The sequence below is a fragment of the Hemibagrus wyckioides genome, linkage group LG08, assembly GCF_019097595.1.
Source record: "Hemibagrus wyckioides isolate EC202008001 linkage group LG08, SWU_Hwy_1.0, whole genome shotgun sequence".
NCBI classification, from domain to species: Eukaryota; Metazoa; Chordata; class Actinopteri; order Siluriformes; family Bagridae; genus Hemibagrus; species Hemibagrus wyckioides.
Window position 1 is genome coordinate 4,930,658 of NC_080717.1, and position 11,843 is coordinate 4,942,500.

The 11,843-nt window shown below is 39.9% G+C and overlaps 1 protein-coding gene across 2 annotated transcripts in view; it reads left to right on the plus strand.

Moving 5' to 3' along the window:
• Positions 1 to 11,843, plus strand: part of LOC131357673 (A disintegrin and metalloproteinase with thrombospondin motifs 2-like) — a 140,193-nt gene that overhangs the window by 104,139 nt on the left and 24,211 nt on the right. For both annotated transcript variants that reach the window (XM_058396854.1, XM_058396855.1), the window contains 3 exons: positions 4,129 to 4,212; positions 10,523 to 10,679; positions 11,293 to 11,398. In XM_058396854.1, coding sequence (XP_058252837.1) covers positions 4,129 to 4,212; positions 10,523 to 10,679; positions 11,293 to 11,398 — 347 coding nt within the window. The remainder of the gene's footprint in view (positions 1 to 4,128; positions 4,213 to 10,522; positions 10,680 to 11,292; positions 11,399 to 11,843) is intronic.

Sequence of the window (11,843 nt, forward strand, 5' to 3'; positions counted from 1 at the left end):
GAAGCCACCATGCCCTTCCAGGGACACTAAATCCCAGGCGTGATCAAGTTTCACTTCAAACAATTGACGGGCCATTTTAGCAGACTTCAAACAGGCCAAACTTGAACCCTGAATTTAAAGCACAAATGGTTTCTTTGTCATGCCATGTACAGATTACTGTGCTTGACTGATCTTAGATATAGAGAAGATTTCCAATTGATTCAGTGGTTAGAGGGTACAAGCTGGCTTATTGGATATCACATTTGCCTGGGGTAGTCCGGTTTCCTCTCCAGTCCAAAGACATGCATTGTAGGCTGATTGACTGGGTGTGTGAGTGTGTATGCTGTTGTGCCATGTAATGGGTTTTCATCCCATCAACAACCACCTTGTGCCCTGAGCCCCTTTGGGATAAACCAGGTTCTCCGTGATCTTGTTTAGGACCGGTGGTGCAGAAAATGGATGGACTGATGGGTAAATGGTTTCAGTGGTTAAAGGTTTTGATCAAAATGTTGGGGGTTCAAGCCACAACATCTCAATGCTGCCATGTTGTGACTAACCCTGTAAGTAGCTTTTATTGTCACATATACATTATTGCACAGTGGAATTCTTTATTTGCATATCTCATCTTTGAAGGGTTGGGGTCTGATGCAGTGACCCTGGAGCAGTAGGATTGAGGGCCTTGCTCAAGGGCCCAACAGTGGCAGCATAGTGGTTCTGGGGCTTAAACCCTGATCAACAACCACTTGAGCTACCACCACCCCACATCTTGACTTCCTAATAAGCCAGGCTTTGTCAAGAAAAGAACTATAATTTAACAAATTCTAACAAAGTCTTCAAGGAAAAGGAGATAAAATGTCTGATGAAGGAATGACTGTTTAATCTAAGTGATAACAGGAATGTAAAATTTTAATTAATTAAAAAACAAAAATCCCTGGCAAAATTCTGTGGTATAATATGCCATGTGCTAATTATTTTTTAACAGCAGTCCTACAAGTGTTTTATTTCTTACTTAATGCATTACCTTCAAGTGTTAAATGAATATTCTGAACAGATACAACATTACAACTAGTCTAACAATTATTGCTATGTCATTGTAAAGTACTGCTTATTGTACTTGCCATGTGTCAGGTCAGAGTTGTGTTTATATTTGCATTATCTTGCTAAAGTGCTCAGACAGTCTGGCACCTTTTTCTCAGGGATTCACATTAATGTGGCTCCAAACCCTGGATGTGACTGTGTACCACAAACGGCCATGCGATGAGTGACCGATCATTATATTGTTTGTGATCAGGTGCATTAATGGCCAGGCAAGGTCCACATGTCAGTGTCGGTGACACGGCAGAGAAGTAGGGGAAGACAGGACAATATAGAAAACAAAAAAAAAAAAGACGAATAAGTAAACACACAGATGGCGAAAGAGACAGGTAGTCTGGCTAGTCTGTAATAAATGTCATCATTGTTGGTTGTGTGTATATCGCTGTGTCTCATTAGCAGGCTTCCAGGGAGGCAGAGGACACCATGTCTGAACTTCAGGGCCAATTTGCCTGTCTCCGTTGCTGTCTCAGTCGGGGAGCCTTTTTCCCGCAATCCCATTCTTTAGCAAACTGAATAAATAAAGATGGGTGAGGTTTTGGTGTGAGAGGTCATAGTAGAGAAATGTGCATTTAAATAGGTCTGCTCTAATTCCCAGTATTTCTCTACTGGTTAAACATCGCCCCAATGACTCAGAAGTGTATATCATATATATTACACAAGAATCCACTTGCAGTACAACAGCAGCATAGCGAGGAGCTTGTTTTTTTTTTTTATTATTAGTTTTTAAAACGCTTGAGAATATAGAAGAAATACAGTGGAACCTTGGCATACGAATTTAATTCGTTCTTAGATACGGATTTTCCAATAAGAAATAATGTAGATGCAGATAATCCGTTCCGGCCACCCAAAAATATTACAGATATTACCAATTTCCAAGGGTCAAAGGTCCTCACAGGAAGTCGTGCCACCAAACTTGTGCTAAAAATGGAACAGATTTCTTTTCTCCAAGAACTCTGATGTTAGCTTTAGCCTTGTCCGCTTATGGAGTTGCACACAGGTGCATCCAGTCACATTTGGGAAAAAAATGATGAATGGTTTTGGCCCTACATTTATTAAGGAAATGGTTATAAAATGACTTAAATAGCTTTGCACAAAATTTTTAAATGAGTGGAAATGTGCCAGGCATTGTGAAGTGAGGATGATGGCCAAGGAGGGAAAGCAATCCTAATCATCACAGATCGAGCTTCACAATGTATCAATCATCATCAAGGAGGTCATAAGATTTTGGACCACAGTCCAAAGTGTTGCCAGAAACAGAGGGCATCCTGAGAACATCTCACAAAATGCACCTAAACTCTACCAAACATTACTAAAATTATAACTGGCAGCATGTTTTTTTTGATCTGATGAGACCATACACAAAGGCTTTATGGTCCTGACCACCATTAGCATGTTTAGAAATGAAAGAGGACTGCAGTCATGGAAATTCACCTACCTTATGCCTCACTGTAAGATATAGCGTGAATGTGACATGAATGAAACTTATATTTTCAAGAGAATCTGGCTTGACCTGGAATTTTTTCATTTTGTTTAAAAGGAAATTGTGTCAGATCACAGAACATCATGGGCAGGTTTTGTTCCTAAGGTCTACATTTTCAACAAAGTCTAAAACTTAACTTGATCCATAAAACATTCAAGGATCAATATTTAAAAAAATTAAGAAATCGAATGTTTCAGCATTATAATGTAAAGCAAATGGAGATGACAAGCAGATGAGAGTGATCTTAAAAACAATATTGGAACGTAATACAGAAGGCTTACACTTCAAGATGTTTAAAGACAGATGGTACTGTTTATTTAGTAGCCTGTGTGTACGGTGTAACCGTTTTCCTTGTTATTTCACTGTACCATAGTTTGAACCTTCATCTGTAACTAGCATGACTTGTGAGTGTACAGAATGTTAGGATGATGCTGGCTAGACGACGAGTGCAGATAACTGTGAAATAATAATGTGAGACGATAAATCTTTGCCTTATTTAGGTGTCCATTTAGTCAGTGTAATTTTGCTAAGTTAAATACAGTGGAACCTCAGCATACGAATACCCTCCCTTACGAATTTTCGCCTTAAGAAAATTGAAATTTTGAAAGAAATTTGCATCGGCATATGAAGCATTTTTGCCATATGAATTCAATGAAATGAAATGAATGCCGGCTAAGTTGGATGTACGTCCAGGAGCCGTTCAAAACTTGTTTGCATCAGTGGAAAGCCAAGAGAAGCCAACTGAAGCGAGTTTACGATTTTTTTTTCAGTCACTGAAAGCTCAACTCACGATACCAACGTTGCCTTCGGCATGCGTTCAAAAGCTAGGTGATTTTCCGGCCATTTTTTTGACAGATTGTTGGCATGGGCGGTTTGTTCTATTTTAGCCCAATCTTGGTGGCACGACTTCCTGTGAGGACCCTTGACTTGGAATTCTTGACATGGGTCAGTTCTTTGTAAGCAGCCATACAGTTTACATGCGATTCGTATTGGTAATATTTTTGGGTGGCTGGAACGGATTATTTGCGTTAAAATTATTTCTTATGGGAAAATTTGTTTCGCAATACAAATTTTTGCCTCTAGAGCGAGTTAAATTTGTATGCCCAGGTTCCACTGTGCCGTGGATACATTTCTAAGTGTTATGTCTGTTGTTCTGCCGGTGACTGTTTACAGACATAACATAACCTTAATTGTTGCTGTAGTTTAGATTGTTTAACACAATATACAATTGTAAGTGTGGTTTTATAAGTGTGGTCCAGGCTAGTTTTAACAGTTTTGTACCATACAGTACAATACACCAATCCTAGCATGAAGCCATTCATCAGAAATGTATGCGAGTAAATTAATTTATAATTTCTTATGTGGTAAAACATAACTGTTGTTTATGAAACTTATATTTTGGACTAACTGAATTTTAAAAAAAAAAACATTTTAAGCTTTTATTTATGCTACATGCTAGACTAAATCAATGCACATCTTCCCAATAATAAATCTAAGTAACTGCTTTCTGTTCTGTTCTACCTCACTGAATGTGAACCCTGGATCTAATGTAGGTCTGGTTTTTATCTCTTCAGGTGAATGAAATCTACCATGACCATTCTCTGGGAGCGCGGATCAACGTGGTTCTGGTACGGATTGTCCTGGTGGATGCCAAAAAGGTAAATCAGCATGTCAGTGTGCATGTTATTCATATTCTCCATTCATATTCTCCACAGTGGTTACAGCTACATCTGCTTACATGAATTTTTTTTATCAAGTGTCATGGAGATAATGATAAATGCTAGCCTGTTTTCTTCTTCATCATGTACAAAAAAGCAATACTGGCATTATATCAGCCAAAATGACTCATTCCTGTATTTAGTTAGCATGCTTTACTATATTATTGCAGTACTATATTTCCTATATTATCTCTATTATCTGGATATCTCGCTAGTTTTTCAACAGAGAGTATGCTTTTATAACTAGTTAGCTGTCTAACGCCATTTAGCAAGTTAATTCCTCTCAGAGGTAACATTAAAAATTAATTTAAAGCTAAGTTTTAACAATAAAACCACCTTTTAGCAATCTTCATGCATAAATAGATTGTTGAAAACAATTAAATGCTAGCTACAAGATATTTACAATACATTCAATGTTAGTTATATTAGATAAACTCAAACTACATCCAGTATTTTGTGTATCTATCTGACTAATTAACTAGCTGACTACTGTGCTAGCATGCAGTCGCGTAGATTACCTGGCACGTCACGATAAATTAGCTAAATTTAACCCAAGGGATTTGTAAATCTTCAGTTACAAATATGAATGCCAAAAAATAAAAATGCTAGCTACAAGATATGTAAAAGATATTAATTTCACTGTTAGCTACATATTTACTTGCTTAGTGATTTCATTAGCAAGTTACATACAAACATTAGATTAGTTTAAGTCAACCTTGGGTCTCTATTTACAAGCATGACTTTTGAAATAATAAAAAGATTAAAGTAATAAAAGACTTCTACATTCAATGTTAATTACATGATGTTTACCTACACAAAATTACTTAAAATTTGACGTTATCTAAAATTGCATTGTATATCAATCTGACGAACATAGCTAGTTGGCTGTCTAGTCACGTACCTAGAAATTGATTACTATTTTTAATAATCTCGGCCCACAAATATTAGAGTTGAAACAAGAACAGTTTAACTACAATATTGAATATATGTAAGTTACATGCTATTTACTTAATTAAATAAATTTATTTGCTAGCTTCATACAACCACTTGATGTAGTTGCATATCAAGCTGACTATCTAGCTAAGTAATGTAGCTAGCAAGTTAAACTGACAGGTTGCACACAGCTAGCTAAAGTCAAGGCTGTTAGCGCACACATTTCCACACACAAACACTAAACCAAATCATTTTAGTTGGCTGTTATTAGGTAAAATGATGGTGATGTTGCCTTAATATGTTGCTGAAATGTAGAACACACACACACACACACACACACAATGCCTCAGATGGACATCCTCCAAGCACTAGGGCATGTTTTTCCGATGGACTGAGCAAACAAACTAAAAGCATGTAGTTCCCAGAGGGAGCGTTTTTAAAGTAGCACACCTTCACAACACTGATTTTATGCAGTTGGTTTCTGGATGTCCACCCTGATCCCCATCTCTCACCATTTCCCAGCGGAATGCAGAAAAGCATTATGGGAAGTAGATGCAAGATAAACAATCAATGATGGTGCTTCCTCATTCATGAACATGGAGCTGTAAAATCTCCCTCTCTTCCTGCTTGTTGTAAGAGGAGATGAGATGAGAGGATGTCGTGAGATCAAGTGACACACTACTCCAATGCTATATCCACCTTGATGGGCTTCCAAGACCCATCTGATCTTGGTGGCATTCGCGTACAAAAACACACACTCAATAAGAATGAGCATCGACTGAGTTTTAGGTTCATGACCTAAAGAATGACGGTCAGCATCCGAAGGAATCAACTTATGATTGATCAGCAGGATCTCCTCAGGCTTGGCATGAGACAGTATGAGTCAGTCTGGAGAAGGTTTCCTTCCTTTTCGTGTAACCTAGGAAATAGTTAAGCAGTTAGTAGTCAGTTTAGTAGCTAGTAATGACAATTTTTTCTTGCTTATATACACTCTTAGATATAAAGGCTCTTAAGCGGTTCTTTGTAAGGAGGTTCTATGAAGAACCTTTAACATCCATGGAACTTTTCCATTGAACAAAAGTTCACTGGGGCGAAAAAAGGGTCTTTAGACTATAAAATATGTTCTTTATAGCACTAAAATAATTTTTTCTAAAGAACCATTTGCAAAAAGGTTCTTTGGGGAACCAGAACCCCCTTTTTGGTTCTTTCTGGCACCTTTACTTTTAACAGTGACATGAATTTTTAACAGTATCCATCACATTCTTTCCTTAACTTGCATTCTGAGCTGTGGTAAATCTTAGCTACTTCTCCATGTTCTATTAAGTACCATCTAGCACCCTTAAACGTTGTGTCTGTCCTCCTGATGAAGAACCCTTGAAGAACATTCGAATATTGCATAAACTTGCAAGAAAATTCTACAACAGAAACTTTCTATTTCACAGAAGGTTCCATTAACTTTACACAGCTAGAACCCTAGCTAGAACCGAAAGATTGCCTAAGGATAATTGATAAGATTTCATTGGATAGTTATATGAATGGCTTTGTGGTTAGCACATTTGCCACACACATCCAGGGTTAGAGGTTTGATTCCTGTCTCCGGTCTATTTGTGTGGAGGTTTAATGTTCTCCATATGCTTTGAGGGGCTTCCGCCCATTCCCCGGTCCAAAGGCATTCACTGTAGGCTGATTAGCCTTTCTTAATTGTCCGTAGTGTGTGAACAGGTGTGTGAGTATGTGCACTTGTGCCCTGTGATGGCTTGGCATCCCATCCAAAGTGTTCCCCACCTTGTTCCCAGGTTCCCCACAACCCTTTGTAGGATCAGTGGTACAGTAGATGGATGGGTGGATGATTATTATTTGGTAAGCATGACGGTCACAGTGTCAGGGTTCGATCCTGAGCACGGGTTTCACTTGTTCTTGTGCCTGTGTAAGGTTTATCTTGGTTATGTGGTTTCCACTCACCTCCCAAAAACCTGTCAGTTGGTGGTTGATGAACTGGCATCTGATCAAGGGTGTATTCCCAGTTTGCACCCAGTCTTTCCATGATAAGGACGTTCTAGTTCCACCCTGACAAGGATACAGTGCTTACTGAACCTATGATAATGTCCTCTGTGCCCATGCAGAGTGTCCTTCAAAGCATTATTTGGGGTATATTTGGACCCGCTCCATATTTTTTGACCTTTGTACTTTGTATCCAACCCAGTGACCTTGTGTAAAACCACAGTCCTTCGGATTTCTTTATCCCAAGACATCTGATATACAGCATGATGTGATTCTCTGGACAAGCATACACAGCACTGGGGCAGATGGCATCTCATGTGCTGATTTGGAGCCGCTGTCTTTCTGGATTAAACCAAATAACACGAACTGTCCCACATTTACCTGCCAGCCAAATCCAGCTCTGCAGAGCTTTGCTTCTCTCTGTCTCTAAACCGTTAAACCTTTGCCTCTCATTTCCATCTTATTCTATCACATAACCCGTCAGAGATACCTATGGATATAATTTCATCATATCCATTCTTCTCTTTCTCATCCATGCCATGTCTACACACCCTGCCTTTGCCTCCTCCTCGGGCCCAATCAGCATGCAGCCCTGCCTGTCTCACCAGCAGGCTGTCCATCATCCCCAATTACTCTGGCAACCGTTGCCGGCGGCAGCAGCGCAAACTGATCAACCAAGTGACCCCGAGTACCTTAAACAAGGTTCCTACATCACGCATTTGCCTTCCCATCTGCTCTCTGGAGAAAGAGAGAGAGAGAGAGAGAGAGAGAGAGAGAGTGTCCTTGAGCCGACACACCCTAAAAAAGCTTGAGAGAAGATGAGAGTGTGTGTATTTGGCAGATTTTAGAGTACCAGAGATTAGGAGATTAGGATAAGGAGATTAGATGGAGAGTTAAAGCCAGTTAGATCTTAATCAGAGTCTGTGCGTTATGTCAAATGTCTGGTATGAAAACCCAGACAATGTCCTGTCATATAAACCTACTAATGAATAAAGAAACACCTCCAGAAGAGCATAAAACACTTATGGCTGTGCTGTTAAAGGGAAATAATCAACAAGGTGGTAGTGTGAAGAGGCCTGGCACCAAGATGAGTTACTTTAACCAGGTAGAAGTTCATTTTTTAAGTATTCCTTGGACACAACATCGGTTTGCTGAAATTGATTTTTGTACTTTTTATCCATTTATAGTTGGATTTGTCAGGCAAGTTAACACTTACATCAGGCATAACATTATGACCATCTGTCTAATATTGTGTTGATCCTCCTTTTGCTGCCAAAACAGCCCTGACCCATCCTGCACTGTATATTCTGACACCTTTCTATCAGAACCACATTAACTTCTTCAGCAATCTGAGCAACAGTAGCTCATCTGTTGGATCGGATCACACGGGCCAGCCTTCTCTCCCCACGTGCATCAGTGAGCCTTGGCCGACTATGACCCTGTCCCCGGTTCACCACTGTTCCTTCCTTGGACCACTTTTGATAGATACTGACCACTGCAGACCGGAAACACCCCACAAGAGCTGCAGTTTTGGAGATGCTCTGATCCAGTCGTCTAGCCATCACAATTTGGCCCTTCATCAAACTCGCTCAAATCCTTACACTTGTCCATTTTTCCTGCTTCTAACATCAACTTTGAGGACAAAATGTTCACCTAATATATCCCACCCACTAACAGGTGCCATGATGAGGAGATCATCAATGTTATTCGCTTCACCTGTCAGTGGTGATAATGATATACCTGATATACCTGATCGGTGTATGTTATAGCAGCTAGAAACTGTTCAGAATTTCCTCAGGTTAGGAAAAAGTAGAAAGTAGTTTAAACACTTGAAGGAGAACCCACAATATTCTGTACACTATCAGAAGATGCTGAGATACATGTTAATCCTACGTTTAATGAAGACATACAACTATATGCTTCTAGCTTTCTGTGTGAAATAACAGCACAGCTGTTTTGTCATTCTTTTAATTACTAGGGTTCGATGACGTGGGACATCCAACGTACATCCACACGCCCCTGTGAATTAGCAGTTACTGTAGAAACCGTAACAGAGTGAGCTCATTAAAATGAACCCCTGATTTGATCTCCTGTCAGAAAGAACGCTGTATAAAACGAATCAACTCCTGACCAGTCAGATTCGTCAAGATAACCCATAATTCCCTATGGATCAATATCACTAAACATATAATGAGTTTATTATTGACATCAGTGTGTGGAATAAATAAAAGCTGTCAAACCCGACCTTCAGTTTATTTATTTCTGTTGAAATATTAAGTAAGCACTGACTGAAATAGTCTTCTGCTATTTTAATAGGTGATGATAGCGTGATTAACACTACGAGTGATGTTAAGAGTGACAGCTTCGGTGCGAGTGTCGGGTTCAGCGCTCGGTCTTCACCACACCGACGCCGCTCTCTACTGGCCAGACGTGATCACTGCACTCGTTTTTGAAGCGTTCGGCTCCCGAGGTCCATGAACTCGATGGCGTGGAAAGGGAGAAAGGCGGTTTCAGGACACACATCTGGAAAGGATCTTCTGCTTGCGGTGGCCACGTCACAGCACAAGTCGAATTACTGTCTAATGTTTTGAATCCATGAGCTGCACGCTCGTCAGCTTGGGAACGTGATCTGTGTGTCAAACGATTTCAATGTTTTCACAATTTTAACATTAGGAAGAGCCAAGACATAGCCTCTATCTTAGTAATCTAATAACCTGTGTCTTTAAGAGCAAGACTCAATTCTTTCTGTCTTTTTTCTCCTTACAACACACTGATTAAAGCAGAATTCTGACACCAGTTTACAGATTTAATAACAATATCATTTTAATATTAAGTACCCAAGGTCAAGTGCATAATAAGAGGCTGACCAGTGTAATCCCTGACCACCCAAATTTAAGAAAGCTACTGAATTTTGCCTCCTATGGAACAAGAACAAGGGAATGTGATTCCAGAACAGATGAAATGTTGGGCTCAGTGGGATCATTTTCCTTCCAGATGTTATGAAACGATTTGGGCAGCTTTTATAATGAACTTCAGTTGTATCTCTTTTGGCTTTAGTCCATGAGTCTGGACAAACTAGGGCATGTACGCTGCAGGAAACAGAACAGGATTATTTTGCCTATTCTGCTCAATATGTCTAGAAATAAGTTTAATAATCATATATTTGCTTGATTGAAATCTCCAATACAGTATAATATGAAATGTTGGATATGTTTTTGTCTGTATTTTATGATGTGTTCATGTCGCAGTGTCTGATTTGCGAGTTGGATCTTGCTTAAGCTGATGAGAATGATTTTGCTCGTGTGTCTGACTCCAGTCCTCGAATCTGATCGAGCTGGGAAACCCGTCTCAGAGCCTGGAGAACGTGTGCCGCTGGGCGTTCGAGCAGCAGAGGAAGGACACTACCGACAAGGACTACCATGACCACGCCATTTTCCTTACACGCCAAGAGTTCGGACCAACAGGGATGCAAGGTACACAACATACACACACACACACATACATGCATATACACACATACATGCATACACGCACGCACATACACACACATACATGCACATACACACACATACACACATCAGTCTGCTACACAACAGCACAGTTGTTTATATGCATTTAACACACACACACCTATATTTCCATTTTCTCTTAATCTGCTACACAACAGCACAGTTGTTTATGCGCAACACACACTAACAAACTAACAAACAAACACACACACACCTTATCTGGATTTCCATTTTCTCTCAATCTGCTACACAACATAACAGTTGTTTACATGTATTTAAACACACACACACACACACATGCAGACACGTACACACACACACACACATCAGTCTGCTACACAATAGCACAGTTTATATGCATTTAACACACACACACACGCGTACGCACACACAAACATACACACGCACGCACACACACACTCATACATACACACACACACGTATACACACACACACGCACACATATACACACACACACACACACGTCCACTGATAGTCGTAATATCTTCTAGAAGTGTCTGTGTGTCTATGGGAAGATTCCGAGACCCTTGAATCAGACTGTGATGTGTTTTATCAGGTTACGCTCCTGTAACTGGAATGTGTCACCCAGTCCGGAGCTGCACTCTGAACCACGAGGACGGCTTCTCCTCTGCCTTCGTAGTGGCCCATGAGACCGGTCATGTGTGAGTCACTGCCCTCCTGCGCTCTTACACACTCTTACAGTAAAGTGTAAAAAGTTTTAAATCACACACTCACTCTTTGTGTATGCTGTCATGCTTTATTTAAAACAATCTAATAATCTGTGTGTGTGTGTGTGTGTGTGTTTGTGTGTGTGTGTGTTTGTGTGTGTGTGTGTGTATTTGTGTGTGTGTGTGTTTGTGTGTGTGTGTGTGTGTTTATGTGTGTGTGTGTGTATATTTGTGTGTGTGTGTGTTTATGTGTGTGTGTGTGTATTTGTGTGTGTGTTTGTGTGTGTGTGTGTATTTGTGTGTCTGTATTTATGTGTGTGTGTGTATTTGTGTGTGTATTTGTGTGTGTGTATTTATGTGTGTGTGTGTGTGTGTATTTGTGTGTGTTTATGTGTGTGTGTGTGTGTGTGTGTGTATTTGTGTGTGTGTGTGTGTGTAT